Source organism: Sciurus vulgaris (assembly GCF_902686455.1).
Source record: "Sciurus vulgaris genome assembly, chromosome: 6".
Classification (NCBI taxonomy): domain Eukaryota; kingdom Metazoa; phylum Chordata; class Mammalia; order Rodentia; family Sciuridae; genus Sciurus; species Sciurus vulgaris.
In genome coordinates, this window is record NC_136466.1 from 95484802 (window position 1) to 95512152 (window position 27351).

At 34.6% G+C, this 27351-nt stretch overlaps 1 protein-coding gene across 1 annotated transcript in view; it reads right to left on the reverse strand.

Moving 5' to 3' along the window:
• ADGRV1 (adhesion G protein-coupled receptor V1) overlaps nt 1-27351 on the reverse strand; it is a gene marked incomplete at its 5' end in the record, with an annotated part of 585014 nt that overhangs the window by 293814 nt on the left and 263849 nt on the right. The window contains 5 exon segments of the mRNA XM_079143469.1: nt 7182-7342; nt 9118-9257; nt 9799-10048; nt 14019-14203; nt 19101-19508. Coding sequence (XP_078999595.1) covers nt 7182-7342; nt 9118-9257; nt 9799-10048; nt 14019-14203; nt 19101-19508 — 1144 coding nt within the window.

Below are 27351 nucleotides of genomic sequence, written 5' to 3' on the forward strand. Positions count from 1 at the left end.
ATAGAGATATTTAGATAGGTGAATAAAATTTTTCAGGCATAAAATCGTGAAGGACACTATCAAACCTCAGGTTTGGCAAGTACCCTTTTTAATAGTTATATAATTGCACCAGAGTTAATTATGAACTTTCAAGTCAACCTTTCGCTATGGCGTGCCAAAACTGGGAACAAAATGTGTTCTATCCCCAGATAAATTTTAACTTACAGATTTGAATTTCTTAGTGGTATGAAGAAAATTATTCTTATTATCTCTAAGTCTACTTGAATTCACCTATTTACACCATTTCAAGAGGATGATTAGAACTTCAGCACTAATACACAATCTTTGCAATTCACATATTTTTCTTTTAATGCTAGATTTTAAAAGCAGAATACATACATATCTGAAGAATATTTTCTGCCTTTTAAAATTTAAATGTGCTGCCTATGGTAACCCATTTGCTTTTCACTTAAGCCTTTTACTCCAGTCTTGTCCTCAACAGGAATATTTTGTCTAAGAATTACTGAAGCATTGCAACAATTGGCATGTGCATGGTGTTTTGCAATGTACTTTGCATACAGTACTTCACTTAATTATGTCAATGCCTCCTTGGCAAACAAGACACTGCTCTGATTTAACATTTTGTTTCCTTCTATTATCTTCTCTGAAGTTACATGGAGCAAGCTTTCAGAGTATATCACATGTTAGTACAAATGGACTGGGCATCTGCAAAATGCCCACATGGGGTCTTGTGACACATATTAAGAAATGCCTCTCAGAACTCCTTTTGGGGAAATATTTCAATATATTTTTATATTCCAATAAGGTAGACAAGAGGAAGGAAGGCTCTGCATTAGTCAAGACTTTTTGTCTAAAAATTTGGCCCCTCATCATGGCCCCTTTTTCACAATATAAATATACTGGAATTAAATGGGACTAGCTCAGTATGCTTAACCAAGTACCCTGAGCTTCAATTAAAATGCTAACATGACACCTGGTGGTAGACCAGGCTCCAAAGTCAGGGGCAGGAAATCAGGCTAGATTCTATTAGCCTTAACTATAATGTGTCATGGTTATCTGCTTCATCATTTGTTTAGGAGAGAAGAATGTTGCTACAAACCGTAAGCAGCCTGTACACTAGACTAAGGAAACTTAGCTGGCTTTGGGCAGGATATTGACTATATAAGGTTTAAAAAAAATAAGTACTTTAGATACCAGGTTTCTAAAAACCACATACTAATTTAAGCTTCTAAAACACTATATACTAGCATACTAATTTAAGCAAATAACATATTTGTTTCCTTACCTGAAGTAGAATAACTGAATTTAGCATAAAAACTTTAAATTTACAAGTTAATTTTTTTAAATGTAAAATTTTTTTCTGTTAAAATTCCTTAATATAATTAGGCAAATCACAATGTATAAAATGTTATAAACCTGGATAAAACTTTTAGACAAAATAAAGTATAACGATTCCAGGTATTACCTAAAGATGTACTCTTTATAGTTTTTTAAAATTGATTTCTTCACAATTATATAGAAAAACAAGCAGCTCACTGAGTAATTTTCCTTCACTTTTTTTCCCTAGCACTATATCCTGATTCATTTGGAAAGAACATTTAATTAGTTCACTAACACAAATGACTTTTCTGCATGATTCAAAAGTGAGATTACCCTTAATAAAATGATAAGTTAGATAATTTTTGATTTAGGTAAGAGAAGCTCAAGAGAGTACCTATAGTCTTTTCCTATTATCACACTTGACTAAAGATCTTATTTATCTATACAAATTTGAATGTTTTCATGTATATAGATATATGTAATGTTTGCATATGAATTGGAATATCCAGGAAATATCTCTGTTGTTGGGCATCATTTATGAAAGGGGTACACTTTTCATTTAACTGAGGTTTATTCCTTTACATGATAAATATAGTACATTTTACCACAGATTTTTATTTAAAATATTTATCACCTATTAATCATCTATTAATCTATCAATTTATCAATTTTGGCATTCTCTATAAATAACCCAAATGCAGCCAAACTAATTATTTTATTAAATAATTAAATTATTAAATAATAAATTATTTTATTAAATTAATAAACTAAATTATTAAATGAGCTATCAGATTTTTAGGTCAGGTTCCCCCCCCCACTTTATACTGGCTGTAACTGTCATGTTTTATGCATTTTGTTACTCACGTCTATTGATTTCGATATTTCTGCAACTCTAACATGAGTACAATACCTTTGGTTACTGCTACCAATAAGCTAAGGTCTGGAAAAGAAAACAGTCAACCCTGAAAGGATTTCTAATAGGGACATTGTGTAATGCACCATGGAATATGCACATCTGTGTATTAGGGAAAGAATTTATTCCAGAGGGATGAGGTTGTCAAGGAGACCTGCCTCCAGATAATCAGGGTATTAAACCTGTGCTGCTCAACACAATAGCCACTAGTCACATATGACTATTTAAATTTACATTTCATGAAAAATTTTAAAATTACATTTCTCAGTTGTGTCAGCCATATTCGAGGGCTCATCAACAACCTGTAGCTAGGAGCTACGGTATTGGACAGTGTAAAACATTTTCACCAATCATAGGAAGCTCTATTGGAGAGTGCTGTGTTAAACCATTTTTAACATGAATATGTACTATTTAAGAAAAAAAATTAAAAATGATATTAAAAAGTATTAAAATGTATATTTATTTATTCATTTAACAAACAGCTATTAAAACTACTGTGTGTCAGTGACTGTGTTGGGCAATGTTCAGAAAGATACTCATTGCTCTCTGAGTGCTTGTTTCACTATACAGCCACATCAATGTTCATAGCTGCTCAATTCACAATAGCCAGACTGTGGAACCAACCTAGATGCCCTTCAATTGATGAGTGGATAAAGAAACTGTGGTATATATATACAATGGAATATTACTCAGCCATAAAGAATGATAAAATTATGACATTTGCAGGCAAATGGATGAAACTGGAGAATATCATGCTAAGTGAGATAGGCCGATCTCAAAAAGCCAAAGGACGAATGATATCGCTGATAAGTGGAGGATGACACATAATGGGGGGGAGGGAGGGGTTAGAGTTAGGGTTAGGGAAGGGGGCAAGTATGGAGGAAGGAACTACTGTATAGAGGGTGGAGAGGGGTGGGAGGGGTGGGGGGAAGGGAAAAAATAGCAGAATGAATCAAACAACATTGCTCTATGTAAGTTTATGACTACACAAATGGTATGCCTTTACGCCATGTACGGACAGAGAAACGACATGTGTCCCATTTGTTTACAATAACAAAAAAAAAAAAAATCTAACTGGATTTTCCACCAGAAGAGACTGGTTTTAACGAAAGGTCACACAACACAATTTCAGTCAAAGAGATGTGGAGGAAGACATTCTGGGTGACTTTCAGATCTCACTGCTTTTAAAACAGGACCTAAATAAGTGCTTCTCCTTGGCACAACAGGACATTGTTAGTGTGATGCTTACATTACTGCAGCCAACTAAAGACTATGTAGGACAAGGCTCAGGGGTAAAAGAATCTTTGGGGAAATTGAAACAGAAATATGAGAAGAGGCTGGGCTCCTGATGACACCATAAAGTGTTAAACTGGAAACACTAAATCTGTTTAAGATGTCTTTTAGTTGTTTTCTGTTATTTGCAGCCAAAGTCATGCTAAACAATGCCCTATACAAACATAACTAGAAAAACCAAATATCTTTATGTCAGAATTAAAACTAAGCTCTCTGAGTTCTTCAATTGTATTTTTTTTTTAAGTTCTAAGCATATTTTTTTCCTATTCTTCTTGGGAATAACTCTCCATATAATAATCAGAATGAAGCTGTTTTGATATATACTCCTCATAATCATAATGGCTATCTTAGCACAATGAATTGAGAGAATATAAATTTGATGTTTTCATAAGAACTTGACAGAAAAATTTTTAAAACCTGTCTTATTTTAAAAAATAATTTTGAAGTAAATATGTGACATTTGGCAATGTTATCTTTTTTCTTCTTCTAGAAAAACTTTTAGAATCTTAGTTTGTAATACAAAAAGTGAAACCTGAATATTCTTGCACTTTTTATAAGCACTGAACAAAAGAATTATGATGCCTCCAAGGACTTTGGGTTGTGTTAATTTACTTAACCTATCAGCCTTATATTTAGCATTTTATAAACAGTTATTTACTGTGAAACTATCTTGGCATTTATATATGGCATTTATATTTAGTAGTCTACAAAAAGTAAAAAAAAAAAAAGTCAATTAAAAAAAGAAAGTTTTAGTTTGCATTAAAGGATTTCTCTAACCTAAGAGAACAAAATAAAAGTTAAACCCCATGTGAGGCCTGACCCATCTCTGTCTCGGCTTAAAACCACTGTAAACATGGGCGACTCAGAGCAAGCACATTAAAACCACCTCGCTTATTTACTGATGTTAAAACTTAAATGGAATATGGAATGTTGCAGGTTCTCTTTGAGAACACAAGACTATGGATGGGGCTTGTGTTAAGAGTCAAAATCAGGACACATGCAATCCAAAGTCTGTCTTTGATAGTATAGTATCAAAGCAGTCAGGGCATAATGCAGGAGGCTTCTTGGATATTATCATCCAAATAGTAACATGTGCCTCAAACCATGTTGAAGTTCCTGAATAATTATACAAAAACATATTGCATAATCACAGGAAGCTGGCTTTAAGTTATACTTCTCCCAGGTTGTTTTTGTGGCTAAGTTCCATAAAGCTATACTCCAAGACACACAGCACTTGTTTTCTCATCCTCTCTTCTTATCCATCTCACCTCAAGGAATGACCCTAGGTTCATTTTTTGGCATTTGGTAAAATGCCACAGTATATGCCTCTTTCATCTTTCTAAGCTGAGGATTTCTAAGCACTTTTGCCTGCTTCACATACTATACTGATTGTTCTGCTTTGGCACGGAGCTGCAAAATAGATGGACTGTGATCTACTGTGATTAAAACAAGGAAAAGTTAAATTCCTCTCTAACTATATATACTATATTTCATAAAAAGTATTAGTTAATTGCTATCACATTTAGAGGGATATTCAGCAGGGCCCAACCTAAATCACAGAATACATAACATTCTCTTTTCTGGTTCCTGGGGCCCATCAGAGGATAGGCTTTCTCCTCCCACCAACCCCTTTGCAAAGCTGAAATTAAGGCACAAAGACAGGACTTTAAGTGTTCTTATTGACAGATCATGCAAATTACAGAACAATGTGTAACGGACAAGGGCAGGAAACTAATAATTTCAAATTATGGAAATTAATTCTAAGTCAAAAGTAATAAAAGGAGATGCTGACATTTTGTGTTGATTCTAGAATACATAAGCAAATCTACACTGACTTTTCTAGAGTAAGCAACAGATAAGATAGGTTTATTAACAATTCTCCCAGGAAAAACATTATCATCCTGCTAATTTCCATAAAATCAGGATAGCTTTTTCTCTTTAATTTTTAAAACTCTTTGCTTTGATGATCAATATTTGAAATAAGCAAGGATTTTTTGTGGGTCATAGCAACAATTCAATTTTATGTCTATGGAGACATGTAAAATCATATCTGGATTTTTATTTCAATACTCTACCTTTCAATTTCATTTCATCATTCTATGAAATTCCTTTGCTTTATAAATGTATTGGCATTAAAGTAAAATGGATGTCTCACCTATTTTGGAACTATAATGGACACAGAAGACTCTATTAAGTAAGAAATGCAATCTTTTATAAAAGACGTTATTAAGAATAAGAAATTATTAACTTTTGCTATTGAATCTAAATTAGTATTATAATTAAGATACATTAAGGAAAAATTGTAGCCATATAAAAATCAAATTACATTGGAAAGATTTTAGTAACCAGAACTAAGAACAGCAATTAATTACTTATTCTGTCTCCAGAAAAACTCAATGATAATCACATTAACAGACAAAACATCATCAATGCAGAAAATCAGAAATGTCTGAGTCAATATATCTACTATGGTATGTAGATATGATTTATAATCATATATCATGGATGGGAATACTGAGGTATGCAGAAACTAAGTAATTTACTCCAGTTTTCACACTCTCTAATGGCAGATCAAGTATTTGAACCCAGACATTCTGGCTCCAGGTTTTGTATTTTTAACCATTACTATACCCAGTTCTCTGTAGAGCAAACACATTGTTTACAGAAACAGTTGTGGGACTTTAAAAAGTGGATCAAGGCACAGAAATAGTGGAGATTGGGAACAGAAATATATAGTAAGGAATTCTTAGACTTTAACCATATAATTAATATAAGAGATGAGAATAATTCTATAGATTAATCTGACAGGTACTAATACAACTCAAGTTCCTACTGATGCCAGAAATGGGGCTTGAATATTTTTTAATACAGTGTTTGGCATATTTACAATGTCTAAGCTGTAGAATACAAATCAATGAATGGGTAGGGTTTTTTAATTGCTGCAAATACAAAATTCTTTGTCTGTTTTATCTCATATAATTCTGACATTCTAAGTGTAGAATCTGTCCTCTAACCCAGCAAATTATAACCTTTCCTACTATCTAGCTTCTGTCTCACACTGTAGTACATATTCCTGAGGAGTTGGGGCTAAGTCCTATACTTTTTACTCTGTCTTTAGTATAATTTGCCCTCCATAAACACCTATTGGGTGAATTAATGAACAGGACAACAGGAAAATGATTCATTATATTTATATCTTGCATATACAAAAGAACCATGAAGTGGGAGGCAGGGAGGGAGGGGGAAATGCTGGGGAGTGATACTGTCAAATTATATTGCTGTATTGTGTGCATGTACAAATACGTAACAAAAAATACGTCCATCATACGTACAACTATAACACACCAACAAAAGATGTGAAAAAAGTTTTAAAAATGACCAACCCCTATATGTAAAAATATGAATGGCTTTCACAGGTAAAATATTGAATGGGAAAAGCCCAAGTCAAAATGAACTGTATGGTTTCATTTGTAAAAGTACAAAGACAAGTTAACTGAATATATACTATTTAAACTCAGGGAAAAAAATGTGTAATAAATTTTTTTTCTAACATAAAAGTCAGCTGACATTGTTAGGAAAAAAAAGAACTATGGGAAAACAAATGTTTATTCTCACAAGTACTTAAAATTATTGATTTGAAAATACTATCACTGACCTGATATACATATAAATCCGGAAGAAAAAAAGGCTTCGTTGTATGAAGACAAGTTGTTGGTCTGGGCGTAGGCAGCGTACAGGGACATGTGTGAACAGGCACATTCTACATAATCTGCCGTGTCCTCAACCACTTTGCAAAACTGATTGTCAGACAACCAGCTGGAACAAAACACAATAGTCACTATTCCTCTTCTGTCAGTACTTAAGATGTTGAAATGGCTTTTAAAGAAAAAATAACTTGCTGAACTTAAGTGTTCTTTACTCAAGACCTAAGCAGACCACATTCTGAAGAAGAAACACTGAAGGGAACATCTCGTCCAGGACATGAGCCAACAGATTCCGCAAGACACCTTAACAAACTGTCCAAATACAACCACACCTGCCATAGCATTCCCAGTACCAAAGAAGCTGGTCCTCCTGAGAGAGTAGTACCAGTCCCCTGCCTAACCTAAGGCTGACCCACTCTTCTTCATTACTTTAAAATCCCAGCAGATAACATAGCCATGAAATGTGTAGTTCTTGCCCTTCCACATGATTTCATAAGTTCTTGTATTTTGAACCACATAATTTACTTGAATGCTTTTCTAAGATTCATTCCTCATCTTTTTTTTTTTTTTAATTTTGGAGGCAATTATATATAAGTTTTCCATGATACTTCAAATGCTTCCCTCTATACATTTTGGCTCATCTTGCATTCCCCAGAGATTACAGGTTTATGGTCCCTTCCCTTTTAGTGCATCTTGAATCCTTTACTTTTCTGAGGACATATAACTCATAATCCAAACTGCAGATTTGAGCTTGAAACCTTCATTTCTATACATTGAGGACTACAGACTATGTAATGATGCGCCTTGACATATAATGGGGTTAATTCCTGATAAACCCATCATAAGTCAAAAGTATTATAAGCTAAAACTGTATTTAACATATCCAATCTACTGCATATCATAGACAAGCAACACAGTGCACCATGGAGTCTTGGTTGTTCACCCTCACAACTGTGCAGCTAACCAGGAGCTGTGGCTTAGTATTGCTACTCAGCATCATGAAGCAGCATCATGCCACATACAATTAGTATGGAACAAAAAGCCAATTTCAAAATTAGAGTATGGTTTCTACTGAATGTATATCACTTCTGCACCATTCTAAAATAGAAAAATACTAAGTTGAACTATCTTAAGTCAGGGACCATCTGTATTAGCTTTAAGATATGCGATCAGGCATTAGGAATTTCACTTCAAAATTTTATTTTACAGAAAAAGAAAGAGACTAACCAAAATTTTGGTGCTTTAGCAGACCATTGATTGCCAAACAAAGATACTAAACCTAGTTATAACTTTAGCTTTTGTGGCTGAAACTCAATAATCAACACAATCCAATCACTGACATGGACCCTAGACCTTCTCAGCCAGCACTGCCTGACCCTGCAGCATTGACTGAGATCTGAGTGATCGTTACTACTCAGAAACTTGAGACCTTAGGTCAAGGAGAAAAGAAAGAATTGCTTTCCTCTTCCCATTCCTATACCAGGCTTTAATCCTCAAATACAATCTAATGCATTTAGACTAGAATTATAAATCCTGCTGTTCCCTTTAAACAGAGAATCAGCTTCTGAACCACAAGACCAAGTGGAAGGAAAAGAAAATATGAATTTCCTTTACTGCCCAACAAGCTAACTTATAACTTCAGAAAAGTTGTCTGAATTAAGCAGAACTCATGTCACAACCCATGAAAGGAACAATAATAAAGAAATAAATAACATGCTACACACAGTTAAATCACTAGGCTGTTCATCTTATTTGTTATTTAGAGGTTATTCTGCAATGTTAGGTCACTGGATGCCACCTCTACACCCAGTTAAAAAAAAATCAGGTTTAATGATACTGGAATGTGGAAGGACCAAACTCTAATCTTAAAAAGTTATTAATAAGTACCTTGCTGTATCCTGATTCCAAAGGAGACAGAGAGATGTCTGAGGAACAATTTTAGGCTCAGCAGCATAAATTCTGTAGAGAACTTCATTGTTGCTAGTCAGGAGTTGTGAACTCTGACCTTTCACACTCAAAGATAATACCTGTAATATCAATAGGAACAGAAAACTCAATGATATTTTCCAATCAATGTTATGACTGAATCACCCACACTTAACTATATTTCATTTTCTTGATAACTACAGTCATCTGTTTTCTTCCAGTATTAATAGTTAGTTTACCTATCAATACAGGATATCTAACTGATCTTCCATCATGCACATTATACTTCTGCTTCATTCATTCAGTGGTATTCAGCTAACAGCACTCACTTTAACTATAATTGGCCAACTTCATCAAGAGTGAGGTATATAATTGGATATTATATTAGGGTAAGCTATATTTCGTTACTTTCCATATATATCATATATAACTAATACATTGAGTAAAATAACTCAATAAAATAGGAAGGAAACATTTCCAACTATTTTTGAAACTAAACAGTTTAAAGATGAAAGACTTCTTACATTAATTCACCACATACAGCACTTGCCAAAACTCTGATCAAGAAAATGTATTCTGATCAGATGTCTGCTAAAGAAAACATGAGATTCTAACCACATAATTTTTAAAATGATAGATTACCTTGTTTTTCAGGGCAGGAAGATTGTTTCCAGTTACAAACCACTGCTGACTGCTATACTCTGTAAACTGGACTAATTTACATGTACTTTTCCCAGCCATTATTTGTGCATTTGAGATATCCAATAACCTCTCTGGAATTCTAATATAATCGCCTTCCTTTCCTTCAAACTTGTGCCCATTGATTTGCTGAGGATACCAGTGAAGAGCCAGTATTGACAAGTATGGGCAACTGTCAAGGATGGTTTTGCTTCTGCAAGAGAAAAACAAAGAGCCTACTAAAATGGCAAGTATTTACATCCACATATCCACTTATATTTGTTACAATGCATTACACAGGGATTCTGCTCTTTATGCATAACAATGACATTACCAGTCCAGAAGGACTAGGTACAATATGCTTTCAGTTCCTTTGTGGTTAACTGTTATGATTTTTTTCACAGAACTTTCCACATCCTCTTGACTAATCCTCCCTATAACCTAAAACAAGGGTTTCTGAAAGCTGTTTCATGGATATCAAGATACAATCTGTGGCTATAAAATGTACTTTTCTCTGTTTGTCACATCACTATTGGTGGAATTGGATGAGCAAAGAGAGTTCCTGCTAAACTGAAGCACTGTTTCATTTAAGAACATCATAAACCTTAGCTATCAAGAGCCATGTTTTAGCCTAGAGTATACTTACATGTCTTTCTAACCCATCAGAGCATTAGAGCTAATATAACCATTTAACTGGTAAGAAAAACTGCTCTGAAGAGTGGGCTTTATTCATTTAGCAGTTCAGATTTGAAGATCTCCTAGACATATGAGTCTGTGTGCAATGAAATTGCTTTCAAACCTCGATATGCGTGGAAATCACATGGAACTTGGTTTAAAGTACAGCTATCAGTTTACACCCAGACTTACTAACTCAGAAATCTTACTCACAGAGGGGGTTGGCAGTTCTAGGAATCTATATTTATAAGCAGTCACCCAGAGAATCTGTTGCAACTTGTGAACCCATTATCACTGCAAACCATGACAAGAAACAAAGATAAATCCAGATCTGAAACATGCCTTAAAAATTATAGAGAACATGAGTTGATTAGTATAAGATTTATGCATTAAATGTTAAAAGTTACAAGAACCACAACAGATGTAGAATATATATAATTAGACCATTGATCTAAATGATACCTTGTCAAGACACCCTAAGCTGGGAAATGGAGCAGAGAATTTTAAATGAAAGATTTGAGAAAGAAAAGGAAAAAGTAAAGGATGACCGTTCCCTCTAACTATACACCCTCTCTAAAAAACTCTTTTGCACAGTTTTAATGACCACAATCAAATTTGCACCTTCAAATATCTATACTTAACCCACCCATTTGTCCAGGGCTCTAGGTCCCAGGATCAGGTCTCCTATGAAAATACTTCAATTTGCATGGGCCACACATGCCTCTGCCAACAGCTTGTCAGAAGTCCAACAGTCTCCCTGCTCAGCCTCCCAAATCACCATTGGGGACTCCCCACTTAATAGCTGCCCTGAAGAACCCCTGACAAGGCCACAAAGCAGCTAAGACCAATAAAGTCCACCCCCATAGCTACACAGACACATTTCAGCCCCTCCACCTGCAATCTACTGAGATTCTGACCAGTCAACACCACCGTGGATTCTGCTGTCTTGGCAAACCAATAGTACCTCACAATGACTCCGCCTACCCTCGATGAAAAGCAACCCTTCCTGACACCTAACCTCCTATACAGATGCCCTTCAAATGCACTCACATAGAAGCTACCAGAGCTCATAAAGGGTCCTAAAAAATTAGGAAATGATTTAAATTATTATGAGTTTTTAAATGTAGTCTTCAAAGTCTCTAAATTACAGCGTAATAAACACTGAAGAGAGCATTCATTGAGAATAATAAAATTGATAAAAGTTTTACATAAACCCAGTCTTAAACAGATAACACTCATTAAATAATGTTAATTGTTTTTTTTTAATAATTTTTGGTCACATACAACACCAGGATACACCCTGACATAATCTCAAAAGCATGGAAAAAAACCTACTCCAATTCAGTCCCCAGCACTCCCCACCCCTGCAGCCTCCACTTCTCCAGTCTCTTTTCAATCCATTCCTGCACTCAGTGCCAGGAACCACACATGTCATACCCATGCTAGGCTCATACAAAACCTCTGTCCATTCATTCCACTCTTCTTCCCTTTTCCCATCCCTTCTTCTTCCTTCTCAATGCCCTTCATCTACTTTATTGATGTTTCCTGTATTTTTTTATTTCTCTCTCCCCTTTTCCCTTTCTCTCTCTCCCTTTCTTTTTAATTTTTTAGCCCTCCTCCCTTATTTTTGATTAGCTTCCTCATATCAGAGAAAAACATTCAACTCTTATCTTTCTGAGTCTGGTTTATACTTAGCATGATAGTATCCAGTTTCATCCGTTTACCAGCAAATGCCATAATTTCATTCTTCTCTATGGCAGAGTATTTTGTGTATATACACAATTGTGTATATATACCATTCCATTGTGTACATACACCACCTTTTCTTTATTCATTCATCTACTGAAAGTTAACTAGTTTGGTTCCATAACTTGACTACTGTGAATTGTGCTCCTATTAACATCAATGTGGCTGCATCACTATAATATGCTGATTTTAAATCTTTTGGATATATACTTAGGAAAGCTGAGTCATATGGTGGTTCCATTCTTAGTTGTTCAAGGACTCTCCATACTGTTTTCCAGAGTAGTTGTACCAATTTGCAGTTCCACCAGAAATGCATGAGTGTATCTTTTTCCCCACATCCTTGTCAACACTTACACTTTATTCTGGATAATTGCTATTCTGACTCGAGTGAGATGAAATCTCAGTGTAGTTTTGATTTGCATTTCCCTGACTGCTAGAGATGTTGAACCTTTTTTTTCATTTATTTGTTGACCATTTGTATTTCTTCTTTTGAGAAGTGTCTGTTTAGTTCTTTTGCCCATTTGTTGGTTGGATTATTGGGGTTTTTGGTGTTAAGTTTTTTGAGTTCTTCACATATTATGGATTTAATGCACTGAGGAGCAGGTGGGAAAGATCTTCCATTCTGTAAGCTCTCTCTTCAGACTCTTAATTATTTCCTTTATATGCATAAGCTTTTTAATTTGATACCATCTCACTTACTGATTTTTTAAAATTTTATTTCTTGTACTTTAGGAGTCTTGCTAAGGAAGTTGGTTCCTGTGCCAACAGGCTGGAGTATTGGAACTACATTTACAGTTTCTTCTAGCAGGTACAGGGGTTCTGGTCTAATTTCTAGTTCTTTGAGTTGATTTTTGTGCATAGTGAGAAATGAGAGCCCAGTTTCATTCTTCTAAATATGGATTTCCAGTTTTTATAGCACTATTTGTTTAAAAAGGCTATCTTTTCTACAGGATATGTTTTGGCACCTTTGACTAGTATCAGAAAACTATATTTATGTCAATTTGTCTCTGTGTCTTCTATTCTATTCCATTGGTCTTCATGCCTGTTTTGGTGCCAGTGCCATGCTCTTTTTGTTACTATACCTCTGCAGTATAGTTCAAGGTCTTATTTCCTCTGTGAAAATTGAGAGGCATTTCAATTTCCAGTCATGTTCTGTTATCAGCCACTTTTATGTTGTCAAACAGAAATAAAACATTTTTAGGTCTCTGAACTACAATGATCTAATTTACCTTGTGATTTATACCACAGTGCCTGAAAAAATTAACATATGACCATAAAATTATTCATATAATTAACAATAAACATGCACCATATTTTATTTTTTCCTTCTCTTCTGGCTAGCTTCCTGCCATAACACTCCAGACTGAAGTTCAACAATACTCTTAGAGCTGTCTCACAAGTATACCTTTGGGAAGCACAAGTAGTAGCTCATGAAAACACTCCTGAAGTTTGGAATCGGCTTCTTTTTTTATCCTATTCAGAGTGTATCTTTTATTCATTAAATACATAAAAGTAGGCAACATGGCTTTTTACAACTTTTTAAATACATTTGAAATAAGAATATATTGCTAACAGTACTCATTCATTTTTCTTCATTCAGCTGTTATGTTTTTTTCAATTAGCTTAATTTGTCCAACAGATACACTGCATTAGCCAAATAATTCTGAGTTACATCATGCCAATGTCAATTTGCATCACATGTTGCTTGGTGAACAGTGAAGAAATGCATGTAAGGTACTACTGATGTATTAGAAGATACTTACTTTTCACCTGGAGAGCCACAGGTAACATCAGCCAGCAGAGAAAAAGCAAAATCCTCAGTCACTTCAGCAAAATAGCTGAATCCTCTTGTGTCCTTGCGCTTTGGATTAACAAGAGCACAAAGAATCTCATAGAAAAGAGTTCTGCTTTTGATACTGAAAACTTGATTATTTCCTTCAACAGTTATCTGGAAAAAATTCAAGTATGAAAATATATAGTCAAAAATAAACTTCTTAAATGTCATCTAGGTATTACATATGTTCTTTATTAACAGTTGTTAATGTTAACAAACATGAACCTATGAAGAATATAAGAGCAATTGGTACCAAAATTTTATTTTAGATACATCCAATTCGCACTGTAAAATGTGAAAATAACCATTTATTTTAAAAAAGACATAATAGCCAAAATATTTTCTTTTTAATCTTTAAAAGCCCAAATGGTCACATGGATCACTTAACTAAACAATGATGAATTAAAACTAGTCCCATTTTTACACCAACCCCAAGGACTTACATTCTTTTGACTGGCAATATAAGGAAATAAACACCTGAAAAATATTTGTTTATAATGGAAGTAAGATTAGTTTTGTCTGTTTTTCAATGAACAGAAGCCACCATTTGTCATTAAATTTCTAAACATCAAATGAGGAAATTATTTTCAATAGTATTCAAGACCACCTGGCATGCTTGTCTTTTTTAGAAAGTATGACCCTTCCTACTTTAGAAAACTGGCTTTTTCATTATGTGAGGAATAAGGAGAATAAAAAAAAATCACCTTTGTGGTTTTTCCTTGCCAGAATGACAGAGATCACATCTCAACTGAATACCTAAGCAAGGGTGTGAAGCCATTGACTTATATCATTGTTTTAATATATCTGATAAGTCTCTATTAATTCTTCAAACTCCAAGTCATCACTTTCTCTACAGCCTACATTATGCCCCACCTGCCAACACACATTATCACTCTTTGCAACATGCATATAAACATGTTAACCTTGAAATGACATCTATTTTTCCTGCTAGATGAACTCATGAGGAAGTTCTCCATAATTTTTTATAACTTTGTGAGTTAGTAACATTCCAAGCTTAAGATCTGAATGTAGAGTGGCCATCTCAAAGATAGGAAGGAAGAATGGAGAATAATTCACAGGGGAAATAGGATAAAAGTAGCAGAATAACAATTTAACAATGAGGAAATCGCAAACGAAGATAAAAGAACAACCGGCTAGATATTGAAACAAGCAAGCTGGTTATAACAAATGGAAAATAAGCTCAAGAAACACTCCAAGAACTCAAAGAAAACAACAGACAAGTAGGACAAATCCCTCAGACTAAGCAAATGAAAGAGCAGATAGAAGAAAAAACACCACAGTTTCTTAATAAGCTAAAGAGACACTCTGGTCTAAAAGTGCAGAGATGATTTCAATCAGAGGAAATTAGGAAAACAAACAACACCAGATATATCTGGGTGATTTTTTTAAATATTAAAAAAATACTAGAAATCAGAAAAAAATAGTAACAGAGAAACAAAAATTCAATCTTGACATCAGGCATTTCTGAAAATGAAACGCCAAAAGCCAGCAGAGCCACAGGTTCATGATTTTAAAAAGTAAAAGTTATGGTCCACAATATCTAGAGCTTTTCAAACTTTTATCTGTGTTCAAGGGAAATCATTTCTTTTAGTATAGCATACAAAATAAAATAAAAAGGCCATTTCTATAACTTGGTTAGTGTGGGCACCTTGTGGTTCTCAGGACTTTATGTTAACTTCTCTAAGCTTCACAAGAATCCTCTAAGGAAAGTCCTACTTTAATCTTCCTTTTGTTTCCTGGGAAAGAAACTGAGGCAGAAAAAGCATAACTAACGTGGCCAGGGCACAGGGTTGGTGACTGGCCAAACCCAGGAGGTGTTCCTGACAGCCACCTGCACTGACTCCCAACATCCGCCACATGCTTGTTGAAAAGTAACACAGATAGACTCAGCTCACAGACGTGTAGTTAAAATTATTGAGAGGTTACACTCCATGTATGTACGATCTATCAAAATGTATAAATGCATTCTGCTGTCATGTACAACAAATTAGAACAAATATAATAATTTTAAAAATTATTGCAAATATAAAATACACAATCAGTCAGTAAAATATAGATTAGAATCTAAATCAGTTAGTACCATTATAAAATAAAATAAATAATAATACATACAAAATAATTCAGGCATAAAATGCATAATATTAAACATGATAAAAATAGTCTGACTTTTTAAGTCCATTTTACATAAACAGCAACAAGAGAGACACCCAAATTATGGAAATTAGCTTACAAAACAAGCAGAAGATCTGAAACAACCATGGGAAAAAATTAAAAATCTGTCAGGGTGAAAAAATGAAAGAGCAACCTTTGGAAATGGGGGATGGTTTATCAAACTTCCACAAAACAAATTGTTCCTGGGCTCTTTCAAGTGTTCCAGAACGTGAAATTAGACCTCCTGACTCATGTTTTACTAATCTTCAGTAGCCAATTGATAAAATTAAAAATTGTAATATCAAATCCAGCAGGGTTTTAAGACTGATGTTGTTATTAAGGCAACTGAGAGTTTTTAAAATTATTTTTATTATACCATGCTTAGGAAAATCAAGAGGTCAGAATAACATGCCACAGCAAAAATATGCCCAAACCCACTGCTGGATTTTATCCAGAAAGTCTTTGTATTAACCATTTAAGGCTATTACTCTTTTTAGGACAATATTTGTATCATCCGAACATAAATAAGTTAACACTTCTAGTTCGTGTGATCTTAAGATTTATTGAGATCTTAGCACAAAGAAACATTATGTAGAGTGGGTTCTGTTTCAAAGAACTTAGAAACATAAATACTAAACAGTTTCACCTACAATACAAGATTTTATGGAACAAAGTTCTATCTAGCCCAACAGATACAATGGTATCTGTGATATGGTATATATGAAAGGTTCCTAGATGAAATATAACTGACTCTTTGAATTTCAGATGAGCAAATAATAACTTGTTGCTATAAGCATGTCCCAAGTATTTTATGATGTATTTAATGCTCAAAATTTAGTTGTTGTTTATCTAAAATTCAAACTTAACTGGGCATCCTTTATTTTTATTTGCTAAATTTCACAAACTTATCTATGTGTGATTATCTACATTTTCAGTGCTTTATTTCATTATTCTTTTAGTCTTATTATATAACTATGTCTAAACATAAAATATTTATTTGGAGGCATACAGTCATGCCAAACAAGGGGAATATGATCCAGGAAAGGCATTATGGGCAATTCTACCATCTTGTGAACATCACCTGGTTTAACCTCTACACATGTAGGATATATGGTTTAGCCTTCTGCTCCCCAGCTACAAATCTGTATAGCATGTTACTATACTTAATACTGTAGGTGACACATGGTAGTATCTGTATATGTAAACATAGAAAAGCTATAGCAAATACTAAGAGATAGGAATTTTTCAGCTCCATTATCATATGGGGACACCATTGTACATGTGATCCATTAATGACCAAAATGTTTCTGTATGGTACATGGCCGTATTTCATCAATACACCAGAATTTATTTAACCAGGCCCCCCTCAATGGGAATTATTTTTTGCAATTTTGTTATTACAATAAGTAATATTGAAATAAGCATTCCTGCCATACACTGTATTTGAACAAACATTCCCCACCCATTTGCTCTGCTTGAACACAACACCCATTAGGTATTGACCCACAACAAGCTTTAAAGGTTATACCCCAAGAATTTCAGAGCTACCCAAACTTTTATATGTATTAAAAGGAAATTAAAAGTTTATTCAGGTAAAGCACACAAATAATCAAAACAAAACAAGATGTTTTATTTGATAACAACTACTGAAATCAGTGTTGATTCTTGACCCATACAACCGTCTTACATAACTTACTGAGAAAAAAAGCAGCAGAATGTTTATCTTCTCCAAAATATTTGATACGAAGTTATCTGCTCTTCCCCAAAATGTTCTTATGCATGCTTTCCCTTGCCTTGGCCAAAATCAACTTGCCACCATCCCATGCCATTTTTGTCATTAGAAAATTTAAGTAACATTATTTTCTGGAGTGAAATCTTATCTCTAGAATGTTCTTTGTGTGAACAGCAGCCACTTCTCTGCTTTACAAGCTGCCTCCTCTTCTTACCTATATACATAATAATTTTCTTTTTTAATATTTTGAGCCTTATATTTTAACAAATATCATAGAAAGTAGAATAGGCATAATATTCTAAAACCCCACTGTAAAAATTTTAAATATTTAAAGGTCTCCATGTTAGAAATATAGTATTAATAAGTTCATATGTATGAATAAAAAGTATAAAACTTTTTATACTTATGTGTAAATGTGTTACCATGAAATATCTTGATAAGAATCCCCCTCATACATTCTCATATTTTCCTAAAGTACTAACTTTTTTCAGTTATCTGTTTTCATGTATGTCATTAAGTTCTTTAATCTCCATTTAAGTCCATCATTTGCAGAAGTATAAATAAATAAATGGGTTTAAAACAAAACCTGGTTGGTCCAAGTCCAAGTCAAACTGAATGCCTGAAATTATCTGGCCATCTAGTAGTTTTTTCCTTTTCTGTGAAAGTTTTCAGTGACCAAGAGGAACAGAGAACAAGCAGAGAATAATTGAAAGCACTAATGATGATAATCTACTCCAAGTCCTCTTTTTATGAATGCAAAAAACAGAGGATCAAATGCCAAAGACAACTGAACAGTTTCCGGATAATCAAAAAGAGCCTGAAGCTTCTAGCATCTGCTCCACCTTTTCAGACTTTGGATGGTCCTTTCTGCTGCACAAGATTATGCATCATTCCCCAAGTTGAACACTGAAGGTATTAAACAGACATCTTTCATATCCAAACAACAGCCCAGCCTCAGGTGTGATGAATTCCACTCTTACATTTAGAAGTCAGCATTATCACAATTCCATGGTATGGGATATTATAACACAATGTGACTTTTGTTTGGGTGTTCTAATCTGTGAAGTTTTATTAAACCAAGTGTTTCCATTTGCAAGGTTTTCCTACCTTTTCTATTAGATGTACCACTGCACTGAGTTGTTCATCGGTGTTCTCTGTGGCTACATTCATGTTGATGTTGTGGAGTACTCTGTTAAGAATGTCTTCATCAAGGGGCTGGTGTAGCTGATCTGCAAGGCCCCAAATTGCCTGTGACTTCGCATCAGAGACAAGAGTGATGTTGGCAATGCCATAAGCTTTATCAACTCTGGCACTGCCTTTTGGATCCAAAAGCACAATCTGAAAGCGTTTAGGAAATGGACTTGAAGACCCTGTCTCTGGTGTTAGGATGACATCCAACATGGTCTTGTTTTGGCCAGGTTCAAAAACCAAAGTGCCTTCAATTCTCACAAAATCCTTTCCAGAAACAGCAGGAGATAGGAGCGTATGACCAATTGTTTCAGCACTCTTCAACTCCTGCAAATGAAACAACAACACAAGTGAGACTATGTCTCTGAACTTGCCCTAAACAAATTCTTATTTCTTAAAAAATTCTATTTTTGTTAAGTAAACTAATTGGCAATAACAAAAGTGCCACAAAAATATGGGGCTTTTATATGTTGTCTAATTTAATTAGATACATTGGAGAGAAAGACACATCAGACAGTGATGAAGTTTGGAAAGATAGGTTCTTTTGAATGAAGAGATAAAGAAAGAGAACTAGAAAAGAAATGTTACTTTTTCCTCATAAATTTTTCCCAGGATAAACACACTACAAGTCATGTTTTAGCTTACACAGGCTGGAAAACATTAAGTATGAAGGAAAAGAAGGAATATTTACATTTTCATTCCTACCTGGAATTCTTTGTAGGTGGTGGGGGGTAAAGTAGGGAGGATAAGGACGAGGCAGAGGGAAGGAAGAAGAAGGAAGAACTGGTCTCTTACACAGAAATGGGCTATAAGTAAGGTCCTGAATGCATATACCTCTGATATTTTCAGTTTGGTTTTTAAAAAGTATTCAGGAAGTGAAGCATGAATACTTAGTTAAGAAAGAACAAGAGGAATTCACATTTATTTACAACTGAGCCAACAACTATGAAATTCCTCGTACAGCCCATGGTGGTATACTATAAATGCAGAATTAAAGGACAGATCACTCCTAAGAATCTACTGTTCTAGCAGAGATTACAGACAACTCAAGGGTTATGGAATTAATTAACTATTAATACATGGTACTTTATAATGAAAAATAAGACAAAGTAAGGCAAGGCAAGGTGATTGTAAGGGCACAGTTCTAGATAATGCTGGTTATGGAAGCACTTGAGATGATATTTAAAGATACCACAGTGAAGTAAAATGGGTTACATGATGATCTCAGCACAAATATTCTAGATCTCAAGAGAAATATTCTAGGCAGAGAGAAGAGCAATCACAAAGTCCCTGAAGTGAGAACCATCTTAGTATATTAGAGAAATAGCTAATGTGACTGGCAGCTGACATAAGAGAGGTGGAAGGGTCAGTTGGAATGGGCACATGAATGGAAACATGAGAGGAAAATACAAGAGAGTGACCCACTTTACTCAATATTTTCATGAGTGTACTGGCTATTGTTTATATTAGGCTATTAGCAGGAGATAAGCACAGAGGCGGGAAGAAGGGATAAGTTTTTGCAATAGTTCATACAAGAAACAGTGGTAGCTTGATTTAAGGGCATAGGAGTGGAAAGAATTGAAGTACTCAGACTGGAAATGTATTTATGAATGTGGAGTTAAGAGGACTTTATGATGAATTCAATTTTGGGTGAAAGGAAAAGAAGAATTTATGGATAAAGTCCAGTGGTTGGCTTTGATGAATAAGTAACTGGATGAACGGTGGAAAGCTAGGGGAACTATTGTTTAAGGAGATATCAAGAGTCATTCATAACACATGCTAGGTCTGGGAGGCCTCAGACAATCAAGTGAAGATGTCAAGAATGAACAGTCAGATACATGAGTCTAGATAAGGGAAGACAGTGATAAAAATTTGGGAGTCATCAGTTTACAGGAGAAACTTAAAGAAACAGGTATGCATGATCTATCCTAGAAAGTGAGTCTGGGTAGACCCCAATACGCATAGGCCAGGAAGACCTGCACTGACATCAGGAAGGAGCTCCCAGTGAAGTAGGGGTAAAGGGCAGGAAAGTACGGTGATTCAGAAATCCAAAGGGGAAGAGCATGCAAAACCTCACTGAAGGAAACTATTCAAAAGCTTATTGGTTTCATATTTTAATGCATACACTTTTAAGTGGGTACATTAATATATGCATTGGAATACTATATAACAAAAATTAGAACACATCGGACGTGTATTTAACAGACCTATTGTTGAATAAAATAAGGACACCTCAGAACAACACAATTGTAAGAATTTCCTTTACATAACTTCTTAAACAGGTAGACCCAAACAACATATGGTAGTTGGTTAAAACTACAAATGAAAGCAAGGGAATAATTAAACATGAAATTCAGAATAGAGGTTATCTGTAAGATGAGGAGAGTCAAGAAAAAAGTAAGATGGTATCAGAGAGGGGTTCATGGCACCTGGTTTTAAATTCCTGATAAAGCTGGATTTCTCACAGAGGTGGTAGTGTTTGATTAGTATGAACTGCATATGTACATTCTGTCCACCACTTTCTGGTAGGATTTGTTTCATAATTCAAATATTTAAAGGAAATGAGAAAATCGATATTTTCTTATGTTTATAAAAATGTGGCACAAAGACAATCAGCAGTATCCTATTGGTAAGTCAATATAGAATCCGTCTTTGAATAAACAGGCAATGTAAGAATAAGAAGTAAGATCACAATCTTCCTTGAGCTTCTGTGCTCTGAGTACTGCACAAATATATAAATGAAAAGCATCTAGAATCTGTTTTCAAATTTGGCTTAATTATAGGTCTATTTAATTGAAACATAACTAGAATGGGTGACCTTTTCATTATTTCAAGTAATGAGGACAAAAAATTCCTTAACTTTACATCACCAAGACTTCAATATTGGGGAATTTATGCTGACTATGGTATTAATATACATGGGATTGCTGATCCAATAAAGGATATGAATGTTACAGTTACTATTCTAATTTCATTAATCTCTCCAAAGTAAAGTGAAAATCATTATCATCGTAATGAAATAGTAACTTGGTTAATAATTGTTTTCTCATCTTTGCTAGTTCTTGGAAAATAGAATTACACAGCCTTATCTTGTAGAAATATACCCAGAACTCAGAAAGAAAGAAAGGCAGGGGTGATGAAGCAACAGGAAAATGACACTAAAGAGGTAAAATTATTATTTCCGATTTTTGAAAATCATACTTGTTATTTTGCAATAATTGTAGATTTACATGCAGTTATAAGAGTAATAAAAAGATTTCCTGCAACTTTTACTTAGGATCTTTTATTGGTGGCATTTGCATGACTATAATATAAATCATGACCAGGGTACTGACATCAATACAGTCAAGATAAAAAACTTTTTTTTCCTTTTCTTTTTGGTACCAGGGATTGAACCCAGGGGGACTTAACCACTGAGCCACATTCCCAGTTCTTTTTATTTTTATTTTGAAATAGGGCCTTGCTTAGTTGCTACAGCTGGCTTTGAACTTGTGATCCTCCTGACTCAGCCACCAGTCACTAGGTATGTGCTACCTCACCTGGCCAAAACTTTTTTTTTTTTGAGAATCCTTCATGTTGACTTTTATTCTACACTCACCTCCCCCTATCCACCTCCTCTTTCATTTCTGGAAACCACTGAACCCCATTTCTATTATTTTATAATTTTAGGAATATTATATAAAGGGTATCATAGAGTATATAATTGGGGAATTTTTTTTTTCACTTAGCATGATCATGTGGAGATGACTCTAGTTGTCATGTGTATCAATAGTTTATTTTTTATTATTACTGAGTAGTGATCCAGGGCATGGACATACTACATTTTAACCATTCGCCCATTTAAAAAAAATCTGCCTTGTTTTTAGTTTTTTGCTATTATGAATAAGCTGCTATAAACATTGATGTGGAGGGTTTTGTGTGAACATAAGTTATCATTTCTCTGGAATAAATATCCCAGGAGTGCAATTGCTGGTTCATATGGTAATTCATGTTTAGTTCTTTAAGAAATCAACAGACTATCTTCCAGAGTAGGGGTACCATTTTATATTCCCATGAGCAATGAATACCTGAATCTGAGATAGTATCTTTGAATCCTTTCAACATTTCGTATGACTGCTGATTTAATTTTTGCTCTTCAGACAGGTATACATCATTGTGGTTTCAACAGGCATTTCGACAAGAGCTAATGATTTTGAATATCTTTTTATGTGCTTATTAATCATGTATACATCTTCTCTCATACAATGTCTCTTCACTTTTTTTTTTTTTTTTTTCTATTTTTGCTTACTATGTCTTCCTACCTTGTGTTTTCAGGTTATTTCTTTTTATCATTCCCTTTCCATTTAGAAAACTTTAGCTTAGCTATTCTTTCAGAATAGGTCTGTAAGCAACCAATTACTGTTTTTTCTTTCCTTTGATAATGCCTTACATTCTCCTTTATCTGTGAAGGATATTTTCCCTTAATATAGAATTCAGGGCTGATGGTTCTTTTACTTCAGCACTTGAAAAATGTTGTACCACTTTTGCCTGGGTCCCATAATTCCCAGCAAGAAATCTGTTGCTGTTCAAATTGTTTTTGTCTTATAGATATTCATATGTTTTTCCTCTCTCAATATTTCTCTATGTAATTTTCAGATGTTTAATATTTCTTACTTGGAGTTTTCTCAGCTTCTTCTTGAATCTATATATTAAAATCTTTTGGAAATTTTTCATTCATTATTCTTTCGAGTATTTTTCATTCCTGATTTCTTTCAGGACTCTAATGACACAATGCTAGATCTTTCGTTACTATTGCAATGATCCCCAAAGTTCCTTTTATTTTTGCCAATCTATTTTCTTTTTGCTGTTTAAATTAATTTCTATTATTATATCTTCAAGATCATTGATTCTTTCCTTTGTCCCCTTCTTTCTATTGCTGAGCCTATCTATTCAGTTTCATTTATTGTATTTTTCACTGTTAAAATTTCTATTTGCTCTTCTTTGTCTAATATTTATTTGCTAAGACTTCTTATTTCCTTATTGAAATGTTTTACTTTTCTCATTTATTTCAATAATGTTTACATCTGCTAATTGAAGCATTTTTATTAGTTCCTTTTAGTCACCCATGACAGTAGAATCCATTTTGGTAAAGTTATACAAGCATGGATTATATCTTACTGTAATTAGGACCCCATCCTTGTGGATGTACATAATAGTGAGATTCACTCTGATATATCTGAGTACATAGGAAAACTATGCCAAATTAACTCCTGTGTCTTTCTTTTTCCTATCCCTCTTCCCTTCCCTTCATTCCCCTTTCACTTTTCTACTGAATTTCCATTCTTCTCTTTGCCCTCCCTTAGTGGGGGTTAGCTTAACTGAAGCATTTTTATGATGGTTCCATTATAATGTCACATACTTCTACTTCTGTCATCTTATTAAGGCACCTGTTAACCCTTTTGTTTTTCGTTCCATTTTAGGTCTTTCCTGATCTTGATATGACAAATGATTGATAAATGAAACATGGACATTTTGCATATTATTTTATAGGACTCTGAATATTATTTAAACCTTCTGTTTTAGTTGGTTTCTTTTAACATTGTTCTGGCAGAGGGTGGGAAGATGCACTTTATTACTGATATGTAAAAGTAGAAGCCTAATTTTCCCACTTGTTCTCTGTTGATACTTGAGAGACAAAAGGAGATTCATCATTACAGCTAAGTGAAGGTGGGAGTTTGACTCCAAACTAGTCCTCAACTGATATTGCCCTGGCTGAAAAGGGCATGAGTACCTTACTACTGCCTCCCCAGGGTACTGCCCAACAACATGTAGGAACTGGGTCCCATTTTACTTCTACTAGGCAATGGCAAAAGAACTGACTTTCCACTAGGTCTCTTGAATACTATGCCAACAGTGAGCCTGAGGCCTCTGGCAAGGTAGAAATCTAGACTCCCCATCCATTCTTTGCTGATGTGGGTAGATGTGGAAACAGTTTTTATCTGGGGTGTTTGTCTGGAGTACAAAACACTTTTTTCCTAAAAGTTTCTATCTTGCTAGGCGGAATTTTTTTCTGTTCCTTTGATTAGAGAGAGAAGACTTTTGTGGGGGCTTTAAAAATCTCCTTCCATTAGTGTTTCTGTACGCCGTTATCATTAGCTCAAAGTCTGGGATTCAAGGCAAAAAGAAAACCCTGGGAACCCACAACTGTTTTAACACTTGGGTTCCTAGCTCTGTAGCTCCTCCACTTTCTCCTCTCCAGCTTTCAGAGTCTTCTCATGTTATTTATAAGTAATGTTGATGGTCTTTAGTTGTACTTACCAGGAAAGTTACATTGACTCCATCCTCCCTCCATTCCGAGAAAACTTTTCAGTTTCCATTTTTTGCTTTCATTTGTGTTTGTTGAAATGGCATTAGTATGACATGCCATGAATACTCTTTACTAAGTTTATAATTGCAAGGTAGTATTTATATTTGTCAGAATTAATAGGGGGTGTTTCTATAGATATATGTTGAGAGAGAATTATAAGAAATACTTATGCAGTTATGGTGATAAAGGAATCCCAAGATCTTCAGGGTGATATGAAAATCTGGAGACCAGTGAAAGTTGATGGTTTAGTTATAGCCCAAGTCTGAAGGTCTGAGAGCTAAGAAAGCCAATGGTGTAGTCACAAGCCAGAGTTCAACAGGCTTGAGACTCAGGAAAAGCCAGTGTTTCAATATGACTGTGACAGGAAGAAAAACTGTGTTCCAATTCAAAGATTATTAGGCAGGAAGAATTACTCTTTACTCGATTGAGCCTTTTTGTTCTGTGCAGGCCTTCATATGATAGGACAAGGCTCATTCACATTAGGAGGGCAATCTTTTTCACTCTGTCTACTGATTTCAATGTAAATCTTATCCAACAATACCCTCGTAGAAACACAAGAGTAAAGTTTAATAAAATATATTAGCATCTTCAGGGCCAACCAAATGAACACACAAAGCTAATCATAATAGTAGGAAAACCTAGAAATTCATGATATATATTATCCCATAAACGTCCTTTATGGGTTACATATTAGCAACAACATGTGTTTTGCCAAAAGCCACTTATGACAAATCTAGAAAAAGTGTAAAGAAATATGATAGAGATGTTGGCATTCAGATTCTTCATTTGGCGACTTCAATTCTCCTATCATCTGTATGTATCACCAGTATCAACTGGTTTAAAGTACCCCAAATCTCTTTATCAGTTGCTCTTCAACTCCACCCCTGACTCCCCCACTTTCCCAAGTAGTGAGCATACAGTGATATATATGTCATGGAGAAAAGTAAGAATGAAGCACATGCTTTTTTTTTCCCCTCTCATTTTTCTTCCTATCTTAAATACGCAAAAATACTAAAATCTTCCCACAATAAATCAAAATACTTCTGTCTGTGTTTATATCACCTCAAGGTAGGTAGAATAGAGTTTATTTCTAGGGTCTCATGTAACAGAATGTTGTCTTTTTGCAAGCTGAGTTTTGGTCTGCGTCAAAGATAACTTTCTCTGTCTGGTGAGCTTGCAGGACAGCTTACTACCTACATCACTAGGCAGTGCCTCCCAAGCTTGAGTGCAGCTCACTGGTCATACACATGTTGTATTTTATGCACAGAACAGTTGTTTGAACACAGAAGAGTTGTATCACCTAATAGCACATAGTACACAAAAATTCTAATAAAACTTTGTAATCTTGAGGTCTAGAGGCACTGAGTTTTGGATCCTTATATGGCATAAATAACAGCACTGTCCAGAATGACAGTTTTCAACTGTAGTTTTCCTGGGGCTACAGGAGTCAAGAGGGGGAAAAAAGAGAGGGTTAAGGGACAAATTCTAATCCCACAATCACGCTTCAAATAGACAAGGTACATATTTTTATCTTAACTATATAAGAGTTTTGCTGTTAAAGTAAAAAGTAATGCTCAAAAGGCATATGGCATTTTTTGCACCAACTGGATCTGGTCACTTGGTGTTATGTAGCATTGCTTTTGTGAGCCTCTTGATACCCATTTGTTCCCTGCCTTTTACCTGACACCACCTGGTAGGATGGATGTGAAAACATGGCAGTGAGGCCTCACGAATTCATATATTTGAAGAAACCCAAATTACAACCAGTGGTTGAGGTTCTGAAGAAGGAAATTTTCAACTAGTTCAGAAATAAGAAATAGCAAG